Genomic DNA, 18,089 nt, shown 5'->3' on the forward strand with positions numbered 1-18,089 from the left:
CCCGAAAGCTTTGCCATTGCTTCGGCTGTCGCGCACGCTCACCGAAAAAAAAAACAAAACCTAAACTCAACATTGCTGCTGCCGCTGCCGCAGTCGGCGTTGCCGTCAGTGGCTCTGTCGCTACCTCGTATAAAAGTAAAGCGTCAGCGTGAAATCAAACTTATTTCAGTTTTTTTGATTTGAATGTACAAAACGTAGAGTTCGACCCAGTCCAGTTCAGTCCCCAATCCAGTCCGAGTCCCCATCACAGAGCGGCGGACTTAGCAGCATATCCGATTGTGATTTAGTTAACACATTTTTTAACAAAAACCCCACACCAAAAAAAAACAGAAAAGAAAAAAAAAAACAACAACAAATTTTCTAAACGAAGAGAAAAACATGGTTTAAAAACTGCCGCGCGTGTATAATCAATGAAAACATTTAGCAACAACAATAACGATTAATAATCAAAAATTATAGTAGGATATGGTTAATCAAATGTGTGGAAATCTTCAAAACGAAACAAATTGACTTGTGCCCGCAAACTAAAATAAACCACCAATACCACCACCACCAGCTGCACCACCACCAGCACCACCAATATTCACCTGCAGCTCCCTGTTCCCCGTTTTGGTCAACGAAGATAGTGATTAATTCTTAATTGTTCACCCAATTTTTGTTTAATATATAGAAATAAAACAAAAAAAAATCTTAAGTGAATATTATTGAATTTCTTTAGAGAAAATCTAAATTTCAAGTGCCTAAACAAAACGAAACAAGCAAATAAAAATCTTTAAAAATGGTAAGTAATATAATTCTATATGAGAAGAAAAAAGGAAAATTATATTGTGTTCAAAGAATACATACAGATTGGATTTTAAACTTTTCCATACATATAAAAATTTAAAAAGTAATGTGGAGAATATTATGAAATTTCAAAGAGTTTAAAATTTGCAAATTTAATGCATTTATTAAATTGGCCTAATGTTTTCTAATTGATATCGAAACCGGAAATGTTAGCAAGCCAAAGAGTTAAAATATGCTAAACTAATTGGAAAAAAACTTGAACTGGTTAAATATATAAATTAGCTTGATATTTAGTTATTCTTTAACTAACTTTAGTTTTGCTTTTTCTTCTTTCAAAAATTTAAAATCAAATCACAAATTTATTTAAGGGAGGAAATGATGGAGTTGAATTTTAGAAATTTAAATTTTAAGAAAATTACTCCTCATAACTCGGCAATTTGGAGGTTGAAATGTAAATTTTCGATATTAGAAACGCTTTTCTCTCAGTGTATTAAATGTTTTACGTAATAAATGGTTCTAGAATTTGCATTACATTATTCTAATGGAAGCTTCATAGGAATACTTAAATTTTATATTACTAGCCTATAATTTTTTGAATGATTATAACTTTGCCAATTTTCTCTTTTTTCCCTCTTGCCCCTCTTGCCATTCCCTTCCTTATACACCCTGCTGACTTGCATGCTAGAGATCTTTGGGGTTTCCATTCAATTGCACAAATTACTCATCTCCCACTGGTTTTTTTGTTTTTATTTTTTATATCCACACGATTTTCAGTGCTCAAGATGAATACTTGAAGATTGATTATTTAATAAGTGAATGGAACTTATTTCCCCGTTAATGAATCTCACTTAATTTAATTATTATAAATTTCCATTACATTTCCTTAAATACTCATTAGTTAGTGCTGTCATTTTTGATGTACATATAGTGTATTTATTCTTTCTGTTTTTATTTTTTTTTATTTTTTTATGTACATTTCATGTGAAAAACTAAAACGTTTGCTGGTTTTTCTCAAGTACAAATTATCAGAAAGTTTCCAATGTCTTTTGGTCTATGGAAAGTTTTTGCCAAGCGCAGACCTTTTGACGCTTTTGTTACCTTTTTTTTTGTTTTTGGATTTGCTTTCAACGCGACTTGGTTTTGCTAAAGATATTCGCACTTGAAAATGCAACTAAAGCAAATTATAGCATTTTGACTATGATTTTTATGATATATATATAGATACATATATGTATTGTCGTGGTCAAGTGAAGGCTATATGAACATTTGGAGAATTGGGAGGCCGTCGTCAGAAGATCTGTCTGTCTGTATGTCTGTCGATCTGTAGGAATATGAAGCTGGCTTGACAACATTTCACACGGAAATGCAAAAGGCAATCAATGCATTGGTTACTGACCTTGAATTCAAACAATATTTAACTCAAGCTAAAACCTGCAATGGGGGACTACAGAAAAATAAAAAAGAAGGAGCTCTCTTGCTTAATGAAACAAGTGAAATGATATCGTTTCATGGCCAACATTCGAATCTTGGATCGGGTCTTCGGATTGCAGCAGCAGCCACCACCAGCAGGAACAACAACAACAACAACTTGTTGCATTGTTTTTGTTGTTCGCTTTGTCTTGTTGTTTTCATTCCTTTCGTTTATTTCTCATCTCGTTTTCACTTCATTTGTTATCTCTACCCTGCCCATAGAGTCCATGTATACAACAGGGGAAATGGAAATTATTTTAGCCTATTTGATCATATCTTTCTCTACTTTCTTAGAGTTATGTACAAGCAAAACAAAGAATTTTTAAGAATGGCATTAATCAATGGCGTATTCTAAAGAAATAAGTCGAAATATCTCATTCCCAGAGCGATGTTTACCTTTTTTTTTTGTACAAATTCTGAAAAGAAATTGATCCCCAATTTGGGTTTAGATCCGCCACTGACCTCTCTGGATAGCAGTCCGTATTTTTTATTTTTATTATATATAATCTTATTTAAGTCGTTAGGATCAAATTAGTAATAACAGAAATTTATGCAAAAAACGATAGATAGAGATACAATGGGAGATTGCAAGATTAATGACGGCTAGGGGCATGCAAATGGCATTTGTTGTTGAGGAATTTGCAAGGTATTGCGTATTCGGTTAGTCAAATGGTTTAACGATATTTGTTTAATTTTTAATCATCATTGAGGCTGATGTTGCTGTTGCTGTTGCTGTTGCTGCTGTCGATGTTGATTGTGTAGAAATCAAGCGATTTTCATATTCACTCAACATCTTTTGGCTTGTCTGCAAAATTCGAAAATACTTTTTTTTTTGGTTAACCAATCCAATCCAAACCCCTTTTTGGCCGCTGGCTAATGATCCAAGCTTAGACATTGCACCATTTATACAAAAAGAAAAAAACAAAAAAATAAGTTTACAAATTTATTCAAATCTTTGACTTGTTGGAGTATGTGAATATGAGAATAAGTGTGTCTGTGTGTGTGTGTGTGTGTCTGTTTTTCTTCTCTTCTTTTTGGTATTTTTCTTTGGCCACTTCTTACACAATAATTATTACACCTTCCTTTTTTGATTTTGCCACATTTTGGTGAATCTTTCAACTGTTATTGCTGATGTTAATAATGTTGCTGATTTTATTGTTGCTGTTGTCGTTGACACTGAAAAATGCAAAGGCGCTGGCAAAAAATTTACTAGGCCAGTTGGCCACCCAGCCGCCAAACTGCGCAGCCATCGCCAAGTCAAGCGAGTAATCATAATAAAAAAAAGAAAAAAGTTGCTTTTAATCAGACAATTTGCTTGCAGGCATTGTTAGCAACATTAGATAGATAGTTAACGTTGACGCTGACGCTGCCGACAACAATAATTCCCCCCTTTACCCCTTTTAACGAAATTCCACTCAAAATGGACTCTCAGCTGTTTCCCTAGAGAGCGAAAGACAGAGAGCGAGAGAGAGAGAGATAAAATTTACCGCATGTGACTTCAAATCGATCGCTTCCATTTGGTGTTGGTGGCGTATACGCAACATTGCTGAAATGCATCCAGTAGAGAACTAACTCGCAAGCGAAAAAAAAATACATAAATAAATAAAATACCAGTAAATATAAATACTTACATTCAGGTAGTCTAGAAGCTGTTGCATTTTGCAATAATAAAGCCATTTGTCCAAAGGTTTATTGTCTAACATTGAGCTTGTGTGTGCGAGTTGTATCGGTGCGTGTCTCTTAGCTTATCTAGTTAACATTTTGTTTTTTTTTTTCTGGTTTCGTTTACTTCGCTCTCCCATATCGCAGTCAAGTGCTAAAAAAAAGCCATGAAAAACTACTGATAGCATACACATATATGAGAGAAACGTGTAGACTCTCCGGTTGTGTGTGGGTGTGTGAATCAATATATAGTGATAATGTTTCTTGACTCTTATCGGACTATTACTGTGATTGAAATCGAAGTAAGTGACATTAGAAATACAATTAAAGATTATAATTAAATTAAAAGAAATTATTAATTTTTGAGATAAATTCCAGTCAATAAGATGAGCAAAAGATAAAGAATTCTTACATTATTTGTTGTTGTTATTGAAAAATGATATATGAATTTAACAATTTTGTACAATTTCTAAGCTTCTAGCTTGTTGAAAATCTGAATACATATACATACATATATCCAAAAAATTAATAAAAAAATTTAATAATTTTGGACTTTAAATTAAATTGCAATTCTTTGCCGACTCGATCTAGAAAGAAGATTTTTTACTTTATTTTACTTCAATAGAATTTTTAAAAATTATGAAACTTGTTTGAAAAATATGGTCAAATGAAAAAATTGAAAAACTATTCAACGCGAAATTTAAACTACTTTATTTTTTTTTTGTTAAAGCAAATTAATAAATTTGAACCAAATTGTGTCTTAAAACGACTTCAAGCTCAAAATATCTTTCGACTTTAGGTTGAACTTTCAATTACTTTGAAGCGTTGAAGATATGGACATTAGAATTCTTGAGTTTTTTATTAAAGTCTGCTGATCTGCTTTGTCGTTCTTGAACACATTTTGAGCAACCTATGACTTGAAATCTTGTATAATCATAAGATTTATTAACCTCAAGCCAGCTAAAACCTAGTTTTGATTTTCAAATTATAATATTTTGATTTACCTCTATAATTTTCTATATTAAAAATTGTCAGGTTCTCGATTTTGAAAATCAATTTCTCGCCATAGAAAAAGATATATTTCGCCCTTAATTAACGCCCAGGTTCGTCACAATTTAAGTTCAATAAGAGAAAAGACAATTTAGATAGTTTTAAATCCAGTGTGCTAACCTTGACCGGCTCAAATTGTGTGATTGGAAATTAAGGGCAAAGAGCTTGGTTAAGCAAATTTAACTTCAATACGACACTAACAAAAAAATGAATAAATAATTGCTTACAAATCGAAACACTCAGTATTCACACAAGGAAGAAGAAGTTGTGCTACTCGAAATATGTAAATTTAGTTCTATTTAAAAAATTAAACTCTCTTTGATGTAATAGAAGCATTTTAAACTAACAATAAGCATAATAGTTTAAAAATGCAAATTAGTTTGAAAAATGAAGCTAAAGTTTATTTCTCGTTTATTTAGTTTATTTATTCAAAAAGGTGCAATACTTACAAAACCTCGAAGAAAAAATGTTCTAAATATTTGCAATTCGTTTTTACATATTTGAACAAATCGCAAGACGTCAGAGGTCGTCTTTGAAAATGATTTTAATTCCAAAGAACTTGAACTGAAATTGCCTTCCGCCAATGAATTCGTTTATTTAGTTTAATGAACTACATTTGGTTTTTATTTTGTTATAGGCTAAGTGTTAAAGAACTTACATACAACTTAGATTACGGAACTTCATTATAATGTGAAAGGTGTGAGGGGGAAACGTATGCAAATTAAGAAATACTGAAAATTTTACAAAAGTCATTGCATTCTTTATTCAATAGCCATTAATTAAGATGATGATGATGAGTGAAACAAATAATCGATGCCCGTGTTGTAATTGTTGTTGGTATATAGTATTAAAATCAACCTGAATTCATGAGGTACATAACCTGAATGCATACACACACACACACAGTGACAGACAACAAGCCTACATATTTGTGAAATATTGAGTGTGTGGCATGAGTCAGCTGTAAATATTATATCGGTCTCCTCTCTCTCTCCGCTCTCTTCATCTATCAGTCTCTTGAAGGCTTTCAAAATCGACTTACGCACCTAAGCCGGGCCATAAGTTTTGCTTATTTGCACCTGTGCACTTGACAATTTAGCTAAACTTAATCGTTACAAAGCAAAAAAAAACCCAAGCAACTTGCAACTTGAAACGCGCCAAAACCGCGCACGTTCAGTGAGCGGATCATAAAGCAAAGCTCAAAAATGTCGACGGGCTTCCTTTGAGTAGTAGCAGCAGCAGCAGCGGCAGCAAATGTCTTGCACCAATTACTTGGTATTTTAGGCCAACGCCAACCCGGACTCCAAAAGAGAGAAGGAAAACAGAAACAAAAAAAAAACATCTGATTGCCAAATTAATGCGATTTAGTTGCTTGAGGAGTCAGGCAGGCATCAAGTCTTCACGGTAACTCACACATACACACACAAACACCTGCTAGTGCATCATATGGGTTGTTGTTGCTGTTGTTGTTGTTGTGTCTTCAGTCTATTATGAAATCGTCTAGCGTCTTAGACGCTTGTGCGTTTTTGGTCGCGTGCAAGTCGCTTGAGTGATTGTTGAAAGTAAATAAACTTGCTGCATTTTTCAACTTGACCCACACAACATGGCAAGCAACACCAACAACAATAAGCCAACAACAATGAACAACATCAGCAACTGCTGCATTTCTGATATGATATGATCAATGATTTTATGCTTCGCTTTCCATTTACTAACATTCGTTAACAAATTTTTTAAACAAATGGCACTTAAGCATACATTAGCAGGTCCGTCCTTGCGGGTCTCCTATTTTTTACAACTATTTATGTGGACTCTAATCTTTTATATGTAAACTTTATTTTAATCTCTATTAACTACGAAGAGGACAATATGAAAAGCATGTTTTCAAAATCGAACTGAAGTTGCGAAATGAGATTCAATGTAATAAAATTAATATGTGTTTAAAGTTCAAGGGTTCATTTTTAATGTAAAGATATTTAGAATAATAAAACAGCAACGAGTGATTACTGACCATTTTGCTAGTGTATAATTAGTTCTTAAATAGCTAAGATAAAAGTTGCTTAAAGGAATTCTTTTCTTTTATTAAGGGCAAATGGACACACATTTATAGAGTAAATAACATCAATTCCAAATTGCAATAAGTTTAAAGCCCGCGCAACAAAAACCTTCAGGGTAAAATAGAAGGCCAAACCTAGATAAAAGATTAATTGACAGATATTGGTTGACTTGGAGAACTAAGAGGTAAAACATTTGGAATTTTCTCTGAAATAGTAGTCATCGTATTGGTTACGTATCTTTTGTTAACTTAGAACTCAGACCTTTTTCTAAGATAATCCAAGGATCTTTTAGACACATAGCTCATATATCAATCAGATATCAGATCAGAAAGAGAATATAATTTTTTTTTAAAAATTGTCTTCTTATAAACAATCGAAAGTAAAATACATTTAAACAAAAAAAGGCAAAGTCAAATAAATCAAGTTCAAAAATGAGTTAAAAGCATTCTTGGGTATATAAAATTTTGTTGCTCATTAGTGTGGAACCCGTACATTTGTTTTAGTCCGCCCCTGCAAATGCACAACTTCGATTCCGACTCCCATAAAGATTGCATAAGTCTTGTCTTATTAGACAAGATGCCGCTGAGGCTGGCATTTGAGTAAAAGTCTCCAGCTGAACCTGAATGTTGGCTTACACACACACACATATATATATTATATAGCCTTCTCTTTCTTAACGCTGTGTATGTCTGTGTGTGTGCGCTCAACTTGACCTATAAATTGATTTTTATGTTGCGCAGGTTTGCTGTTTTTTTTTCTTCTCTTTCTCTTTCTTTCTCTCTTCTCTGTGTGCTTTTCTTAGTTTCTTTGCCTATTCATGGTTTCTTTTCATTGATTTTTACTTGATTTTTTGGTTTATTTTATTTCTATTTTTTTAAAAATGATCAAAAATCATTAAGTGCAATAACCAATTTGAATCATTTGAAACCAGTTTTTGGCCCTTTTCTTCTTTTAAACCAGCAAGAAAAAAAGAGAGAGAGAGAGAGAGAGAGAGAAAGAGAGACATATGGAAAGGGAGAAAATGAAAAGTAAAAGTATTTCTTAGGAGAGAGACAATTATGATTATACAAATGGGGAAACCATAGTAATTGCTTAGTGCCGCATCGGGCATCACTTCACTTGGCAGATGACACTTGCGCTTATATAAAAACAAAAACCCATTAAAAATATAAATCAAATTAAAAATCAACTGAGAAATACTTATTATTTAGTCGCAGCAGTTTTGCCAAAAAATTTACAAAATAAAAGCGATAAGTAAAAATCCCCAATCCCAGCCCAAAGTAAGCTAAGAAAGCCCGTCCAACCAGCGACTATTCAGCTGGTTGGCCTTGCAGAGAAATATACATATATACAAAAAAATTTGGATTGTGTTGTGTCGTCTGTTTGTTACTTCATCTCATTGCCGTTGGCTTCAACACCTTTATCATCTCATTTTTATATATACTTTTTTTTGCCAAGCTACCAAGCATCTTCCCTCGGCCAACACCCCTAGCCAAAGACCCAAGCCCCTAAGCACCGTCAACAAACCCATCAGTATCTTCCTCCTCGCCCTCATACTCCTCCTCCTCCTCCTCCTCCTCCACTCACCATGTCAATCCTCGAACAAAAAATTCAATTTTGGGTTAGATTATAATTATTATTATTGTCCGGTCTGGGACTGGGTTTTGGTTTTGAGCTTGAGTTTGACTTCGGGGTTTGGGTATGGGTTTTAGACAGCTTTTTGGATGCTTGATTTAATTAATTGCCAACATGTTGTAAAGTGTTAATAACATTTTTGTGGCTGTTGCTGGCGTTTGGATTGTGTTGCTGCTGTCATTTGACTGTTGATAATTTAATTGCTTTCTGTTGCTTTCTCTCTCTCTCTCTCTCTCACTCCCTGTCTCTTTCTTTGTGTTTGTTGTTGTTGACTTGTTGGCGGATCCACAAACAAATGTTTAAAATTTGCCTTTGAATGCGTATTGGCAATTTCTCTGTTCATCTTCGGGCCATTGATTCATTTTTAGGTCAAATTAGGTAAAATAAATTATTGGCTTGGAAACTGCAGTGAATGAATTTGTTAGCTTGACATTTTATGCAAATTTTCATCAATAGAGGAAATCAATCAGCTAACAATGAGTTTAAACAAGTTTTCGATTTAAACTATCATTAAATAGACAGAAACAGGCCTTTTTTTTAGGTTTTGAGGGCAATGAAATTTTCGAATAGCCATTAAGTTGAATATTTAATTGTAAATTATATTGAATTTGGAATTTATCGATCAAAAGTTAAGCAACATTTACGAGAAATTAAATGAGTTCCATATGCTAATGAATGAATTCTTAGCCGTTTCCGAATAATCCAATTAAATTAAAACAAAACGGAAAGTAAACCAGAATGAAATCCTAATAATATAATTTTTATATTTCTGGAAATTTATAGGAAATTTATCTACTATATTTAAGTTTATTATAAAATAGCATTCAATATTAAACATTTATATTACATAAATTACTTTCATATAGTAATCTCTAATTTCAAATATAGGCCAGAAGTTTTTCCAATTCAATAAGAATTATATTCATATTTGTCCTTAATACAACATTATTGCTTATGCTAATTCTTAATTAATTAGGCTTTGTCATCTTAGCCATGCCTTTAGATTAACACTTATCTTGGCCTTCTAATTTGTCCAAGTCAAGAGGGAGAGGGGTAACTATCAATGCAATTATAGGCAAAGTGGCTGCCACTTTTTTGTTTTTTGGCATCTCATAAGCCAAATGCTTATTACACAGTCACTGGCAACACATTAGCGGGAACAATTTGTCGCAATCCAAGCAAGGCAACTTGAATGCAAACCTTTATTGTCTGGGCGAGCTTAGTCAATGGGTCAGTCAGTCAGTCGTTGCGACTGATGTCGCCATAGTCATACAAAGATGATGAATGGTCATCATTTGGTCAGCAGCAGCAGCAGCAGCAGAAGCAACAGCAACAGCAACAGCATCAGCATCAGCTGTGCCACCAATCATTGGCTTAGTAAAATTGTTCACTCATTTGTTGGCACAGAGCTTGGACTTGGCTTGTCTTTTTATGGGTCGTCGCATGATGAAGCGTTAAAATGTAACGCAGCAGCAGCAATAGAAACAACAATCATAAACTAACAGCAACAACAACAAACACAATTACAAATATCTTTTTACACTTGCCGACTTTGACGGAAGCAACAATTTTGTGGGGTTTTTGGGAAAGCATTTGGCGCTGCGCGTGTGAACCAAAGAAAGCGAAATAAAATGAAGAAGAAGAAACTAAAAAAAAAGGGTCAGCCGCTCTTAGAGATGCTGCTGGCTGGCTAGCTGGCTAGCTGGCTGGCTGGTTGGCTGGACTGTCGGCTTACGCAAACTGACCAACGATTGGTGGCTTTATGTAATAGCAAATACAACACATTTTTAACTGCTCATATTTGCCCGATCAAAGTCCACACAAGAGAGACAAGGGAAAAACACAAATACACACTCAAACACACAAAGAAAACAAAAAACAAACCAAAATTCTGACAGAGTCAGCACATCAGCATGAATTGACGAAATCGATTGCCAAACAAATACACCGCACACACACGCACACACACACACACACACACACACACACACGGACAGAGATGACTTTAGATTTAGATAGTCATAGGTGGCAATGCCTTAATTAAGATGAAGATTTATCCCAGCAAAGATTCCATTTTCAAATCGAACATTTCGCCAGAAGACACAATTCAACTATATACTATATACATCGCACATATGCATTATAATCCAAATTTATGCCTTAGTCCATATTGTTTGTGTGTGTGTGTGTGTGTTTTTTTTTAATACCGGTTATTTATCGACACTTTTGGTTGTCTAAAATATAAGTTCAACAAACTGAGTGAGGAGTTTCAAACAAAAAGCAGATAAACTCATATCATATCATTTTTTTTTTTATTTCACCTTGCCATTCTATCATTTTTGTTTTTGCCATCTTTTAGTGTCGGGGAAATTTTGCCCACCCAGACAACAACAACAACAATAATTTTTATGGCATATTTAGTTCTCAACATATTGCGCATTATTTTGTAGAAATAATAAATCGACTTTAAATGGTTTTATTTGTCTATAGATTCAATTTAAAATCAAATGTGTTAAGCATTTGCAATTTGTTCATTTATTTGAGTTTGAGTTGATTCAACAGATTGTTTTATTATTCAATGACTGTCAAACTGTTTGGGCGTGAATTTATGTGGCAAATTGTTCACAACTTGGTGCAAAAAAGTTAAATGAACTGTAACTTAATACACACACACACACACATACAGAGAGAGAGAGAGAGAGAGAGATAGAGAGAGGGAATGAGGGGGAGTTTATATGATGACTTGTCTTTTTGTCCCACCCACAATAAAAGTATGTGTCCTAAGTCTCTTGATTTCTTAAGCTAAGAAAACTAATCAAACAGGTTGGCCAAATTTGTTATAATTTCCGAGGAATTCCATAGAGTTCCGGCTATTCTGACTTCCTCTGTGAAGCAAAAAAAAATAAATAATACCTCAAAACTGAAACAATTTGCGCACATTCCACGCAGTTAACAACTTTAATTAGATAGCACACGGAAATGCACTTGGAGAATCTAGTTCACATATTTAGAGAGATACGTTCAGATTGGTAATTACACACACACGGACACACGAAAATTATATTACAACAAATAAAGTGGCCAAGTATGGCAAACTTAGCTAAACTAAACAAACACTGGATTAATTAAATTTAATTGCACTTAGTGACCGACGACGCTGACTGCAGTTAAATGCGTGTTAAATACATATCATTTTCACCTTAATGTTGCACTTCTCTTTCTCTCTCTCTCTCTCCCTCTCTCTCTGTCTGTCTGTCTGTCTGTCTGTCTTCTGGTGTAAATAATAAAACGTGTTTTGTTGTTATTGTTTTTCTTTCTTTATTTTTTATGACGCTCATCGCTAGTAATTTTCCTTAATCAAATGGCATAAATTATATGTGAAATTTACACACTTGTTGCTGACCTACGTCAGTAAGTAAATAGTTAATAAGTAGCCAGGAAGATGAAGCACAGTGTGAAAGCTGCAGATGTAATATATCTCGCATAATGAGCCCTAGATCTCTTATCCATCTGAGCGGAAGTAGTTAAAAAAAAATTTGTAATGCATACCCATCTACCAATTGGGGGGAAATACTTTAGTTGATACTTATTATTAAATTCAATTAATTTATTGTCAGAGTGAAAAGTGAAAATCTTTCGAAAACTTAATTAGATGTCTTCCGGTCTAAAGTGGTAACAAAGTTCGTGTTAGACTTTTGGGTGAATCTCTGACTCACCTGACTTGACAATTTCATCAGGTCAGTTAAGAAGTAGCAGAGGGAAAGAGGGGATGCCGTGCAGTTACGCCTCACCAAACATTGCGTCATGATTTATTATTTAAAGTTTCTTTTTTTTAGCCAGTCATTGTTGCTGCTGCTGCTGACACGTGGGCCTTACCACGCAAAATGCTATCAAGAAGTTGCCACAGCAAAAAAGAAGAAAACTCTTGCCACACATAATGGCTAAAGTTTATTCGTGGAAATAGAAATGCCAAAAATAAGCGACTCAAAATTATTGTGGCTGCGGTTCTCTAACCAATAATTACATATACTCATTACATCGACTCTGTGTGTCCAGACACACCCGGTTTGCCATTATTCGATCGAAGAGTCCGCTATGCGCTTCCTCCCCTTGCTCCACCACCCCCGTCAAAAATTCATTTCTGTTGCCTTTAATGCCAAGACCCACTGTTTATTAATGAAGTAGGCAAACGGCATGACTTGTCTTTCAACGCTCGATCAGTCAGTTAGTCAGTCAGTCAGTTAGTCAGTCACAGCCTCAGCAATTGCTGACGTAGTTAGCGTGTGTAGCCAAGGCGACAAATGATCATTGTTTTGCCAATGGTCCAGCGAACGTTGATCGTCTCGTCTCTCCTTGCTCACCTGCACCTGAATGTCTGCATGACAGCTCTGATGGATGAGCAGACAATTTGGCCAGAGGCGTAGTCTTCTAGCAGGAATTAACCTACCTACCCCAATGACTATGATTAGACACATTTTTCTTTCCATTTAATTGCGAAAATTTGCCTTAATATAAAATCATTTCAACATCACCTTCTCATCTAAAAACAGATATAAATAAAGTAATTTAAGATCTTTTACAAACTATTGAATTAATATGTGATTATTTTCCTTTTAATTTATGACTTTGAAACATGACAAAGGTTAATAAACTTTTTTTCTTCCTTATTTAAATGGAGCTACTTTGAGGTATAATTACAAAAAGATATTTACGTTTTTTCCTCCTTACAATAAAATAACATTCTTAAATTTTTCCAAAATTTATTTTGTTCTTATATAAACTTAAATTTGTTATTTTTTATAGGGCTTGGATATATAATAATAACCTGGGGCTATATAAATGTTTGTGAAATAGCCAAGTTTGAAAGAGATTAATTAGTAAAACTGCAATCAATCGACAATATCGACGCCTATGTTAGTCGAGAGCGATTAACTTGACTTGTTTAACGTATTAAATTTCATTGCAATAATAATTAAAATTATTCCATTGCATCTTATTGTAGATTCAAGCAATATATCCAAGTCAGCAAATCGCCATTGATCCCACAACTATATATGTATCTATATATTTCGACATTTATTAACCCCTAGCCGCACTGCACTAGATTTTTTTCCACTCTTTATACATATATTGTTTTTATTGAGCAGACAATTGATTAATGAGAGGAATGGGGAGGCGGGGCACTGCATATGGCATACGGAAATTCGCCTAGAATGTTGTTTAACAGTATATTTTTCCGCACAGGCCATGTTCAATGTGTTTGATTTTATTTTATTTTGGAGTGACTGGTTATTGCAGATATGGTCAGCGAGAGAGAGAGAGAGATAGACAGAGTCGGAGGCTAAAAGCCTGTTTAATTAAAAGCACATTTAACGCCAGAATGTGTAGCCAAGGCTTAAACTATGTAATCATTATTGCTGTCCGCCCTCCATATACTGGCTGATGCTTTGAACTTTTGTTGACCATAAATTGACGGATTTGGCGGAAAACGGTGTTGAAATTCGCTGACGACCGTCTATTTTAATTTTTATTGATTTGACATCTGAACTGAGCTATTACTTAACTTTATTGTTGGGTTGTGTTTGCCTAATTTCAACTATAACTTTTATGTGTTCATTTGTTTGCAGGATTACCTCACAACAATCTCCGATGGCTGGCGGGATCTGATGGACAATAAATCAGATCCGCGAACCCGTGACTACCCGCTAATGAGCTCGCCATTTCCAACGATAGCCATCAGTCTGACATATGCCTATGTCGTGAAGGTAAGCACAGGCGATGGGGGAAGTACAGAACATTGAGATCAATAATTATCTGACTGACGGAAAAACCCCCAAGACCAAAAATAGGACCCACTTAAAGCATCTTCAATTTACGATAATTTGCTCTCGACACAAAGCATAAAACGAAACAGAACAGAACAGAATGATGGGGAAAAAAACTCAACTTGATTCTAGTCTTTTGATTAGCTAGGAATAAAACTTAAAGGCGCGCACCATTGCTTTGAATGGGACGGGTATGATGATGCCCAGTGATTGGGATTGGATCCTTTTCATAAAACTTGTTTTTGGGTATTTTTATTACATATGTATGAAGCATCCCAAGTCAACTCAAGACAACTCATGAACTGGAAGCAAACAAGATGAAAGAAAAAAGTTCATGGCCAGACGAGATGGCAAAAAATTTGAATCGTATGTGTTGAAACGCCTTCGAAATAGGGCCAATCGACACCGATTATGCAAAATTTTTTTATTTTTTTAAAAATCAATAATCGACAAACGATTTCTATTTAGGTCTCTGAGCTTTGCATTGGTTTACATTTATCAATATACAGACGTTTGCTTAGTTTTACAAAAGCATTTAACTTACTTTCACATAACCCACACACACACACACACACACACACACACACAGAGAGAGAGAGAGAGAGAGAAAGACATACACAGCAGCCCCACGAGACAAAAGACTTAGGCAACGAACTTGTCACAAAAACCAACCAACCAACAACCACATCTTTGAATCGGTCAATTCGAGCGATTTGATAATTATAACAGCGTTTTTGTCAATAGCTAAAAAAAAAGACAGATTTTAAATTTATGATCCAACTTTAACCATCGGTTTTTTGTTTATTTTTAATTGTTTATTGTGTTGTTAATTTTTTTGTAAAGGTACTTGGACCAAAATTGATGGAAAACAGAAAACCTTTTGAACTACGTAAAGTTTTGATTGTCTACAATGCGGCGCAGGTTGTGTTCAGTGCGTGGTTATTCTATGAGGTAAAATTTGAAACTAAATCGCCTCAATAATACAATTTCAAATAAATAAACTTCCCTTTTTGATTGACAGTCCTGCATAGGTGGCTGGTTGAATGGCTATAACCTGAGATGCGAGCCCGTTGACTATTCCAATTCGCCGCAAGCGATACGTGTGAGTATATAGAACAAGAATACAAATATATAGAAATAGATAACTAAGCCCCGTTGTGGTTTAGATTTTATGTAAGCAACCAGTTTGAGATTTTGGCAAAAGACAGACAAGTTCTTATGCTAATTAGATGAGTTTGTCTTTAGTTTGCTAAGCCAGCCAGCCGGCCGGCTAGATTGAGATGAAATGGTAAGGTGTTGCTACCCTCACGTGTCGTTTTGGTCTAACTGGGTAAATGACCCAAAGAAAGTGGCCCCATCGTTCGCGTTAGAAAGCTATAGAAAAGATGTTTGAACCAGTTGCCGTTAGTCAATGAAAAGAAATAAAATTTTAAATAAATTTTAAGCCAACGGCATTGCAAAAACAAAAAATTTAACAACTCGCAACTGCACTTAGTTAACGATTTCAAGTAATAAATTGCAATGCAAAGATATGTTTTAAAGATATATTTTTTGTTCTTTTTGTTGTGATTTTCTTCAACAGACTGCTGAGGGTTGCTGGTGGTATTACTTCTCCAAGTTCACCGAGTTCTTTGACACATTCTTCTTTGTGATGCGCAAGCGTTATGATCAGGTGTCGACATTGCATGTGATTCATCACGGTATTATGCCCGTTTCGGTTTGGTGGGGCGTCAAATTCACACCTGGCGGCCACTCGACATTCTTTGGCTTCCTGAATACCTTTGTACACATCTTCATGTATGCGTACTATATGCTGGCTGCCATGGGACCCAAAGTTCAGCGTTACTTGTGGTGGAAGAAATATTTGACTGTGCTGCAGATGATTCAGTTTGTTCTAGTCATGGTGCATTCATTCCAATTGTTCTTCAAAAACGATTGCAACTATCCCATTGGTTTTGCCTACTTCATTGGCGCCCATGCGGTCATGTTCTATTTCCTCTTTTCGAATTTCTATAAGCGTGCCTATGTGAAGCGTGATGGCAAGGTAAAATTGTGAATTTATAAATTCAAGTTTTGTGTGCTTTAACTTATTTCTTTATCATTCTTTTGCAGGACAAATCGGCTGTGAAGGCCAATGGTCATGCCAATGGTTATGCCAAGGCGCTTAAGGATGGTGATGTTACTCCACAGAACGGCCAGCTGAATAAGAATGGCTTCCAAAGAACCTTCTCAAAATTCACAACGGAAATGTGCAATCCAGCGCTCAACTCATCCACGACGCGACAACGTGTCCTTGTCAATGCAGGCAATAAATGAAGTCGTCGATGCCGCCGCCAGCCAGCCAGCCAGCCAAACAAGAAATAATATCTAAATTAAATTACATTTACACAATAAAATTACAGTAAAATTAAATTAAGCATAAGCATAGGGAGTCCAAGCGTAATTCTAATTGTAAGCCAAATCACAAAAAAAAAAAACATGAAAATAAGCTAGAGACGGAAAAAAAAACAAAACGAAAACCATATTCTCATTAAAATCCAATCCATTGCAGCCGCTTCTTTTCCCCTCCCCACGCAACAGAGAGAGATATATGTATACAAATGCTTTCTATCATCCAGAATTTTCTATTTTCTAAATGCACAATGAATGCAATAGGAATGAATGAAGCTCAAATGATCGAAATCTATATCATTGCTGTCGTCCTCATTGTCCAGCTTATGTGTATATTATTCTAATGTTGGATTTTTTTGAACAAAAGAAATGTGTTTTTTATTTTATAAATAAATTCGAGATTCAAAAAAAGATTTTAAAAAAGGTAGTTTATTTTAAATTTTTATTTTAAAACATAATTGGCAACTAGCGGTTCCAACTTTTTTCGATGGAAGTTGTTACTAATTTCTAGTAAAGCTGTAAAATTCGTAAATTTTTAAAAGAAGACATGAATTTCACTCAAATATTAATATTCAGCGGAGGGAATCAAAAATAAAATATATTGAGCTTGTTCAATCTTAATGCTTTTTGCCTATGTGGTTTGTAATAGTCTTCTCCACATTGCTTGAAATGTAGATCCATTTACTTTTTACAAATGGTGTTTTTTTTATTGATAAACAAAGTCAACGGTTGCTAAGATGACTTTTTGTATTGGCAAACAATGACTTTGAATTGACATTTTGAATTGAAACGGTTTAAGCGAAAAACTTCTTCAACACTGCTGAGTAAAACGCTAGCGTTTACTCACGCGATTTAAAAACGCGTGAGTAAACCGCTCGAACATTTGAGTAAACGCGCGAACATGTTCGAGTTCGTGAGTAAAACGCTAGCGTTTACTCACGCGATTTAAAAACGCGTGAGTAAACCGCTCGAACATTTGTGGCGCGAACATGTTCGAGTTCGTGAGTAAAACGCTAGCGTTTACTCACGCGATTTAAAACGCGTGAGTAAACCGCTCGAACATGTGAGTAAAACGCTAGCGTTTACTCACGCGATTTAAAAACGCGTGAGTAAACGCGCGAACATGTTTTACGACGTCTGTTAAGCGTAACAGCATCGTTTGCGTGCACTGTCAACTCAGTGCTCAGAATGAGTAATTTTTACAGTACCAATT

At 34.9% G+C, this 18,089-nt stretch overlaps 1 protein-coding gene across 2 annotated transcripts; it reads left to right on the forward strand.

Moving 5' to 3' along the window:
- Positions 1-179: 179 nt before the first annotated feature.
- On the forward strand, positions 180-17,245 carry LOC6651462 (elongation of very long chain fatty acids protein). Of its 2 annotated transcripts, none has more exons than XM_002073070.4 (6): positions 180-781; positions 14,288-14,425; positions 15,329-15,436; positions 15,507-15,587; positions 16,068-16,529; positions 16,598-17,245. In XM_002073070.4, exons 1-6 carry the CDS (start codon positions 779-781, stop codon positions 16,799-16,801), a joined length of 996 nt encoding a protein of 331 aa, XP_002073106.1. In that variant the 5' UTR covers positions 180-778; the 3' UTR covers positions 16,802-17,245. The 2 variants fall into 2 exon arrangements, with proteins under 2 accessions (XP_002073106.1, XP_023036598.1); XM_023180830.2 differs by lacking the exon at positions 180-781 and adding an exon at positions 4,161-4,220.
- Positions 17,246-18,089: the final 844 nt, after the last annotated feature.

The sequence above is a fragment of the Drosophila willistoni genome, chromosome 3R (genome assembly GCF_018902025.1).
Source record: "Drosophila willistoni isolate 14030-0811.24 chromosome 3R, UCI_dwil_1.1, whole genome shotgun sequence".
NCBI lineage: Eukaryota > Metazoa > Arthropoda > Insecta > Diptera > Drosophilidae > Drosophila > Drosophila willistoni.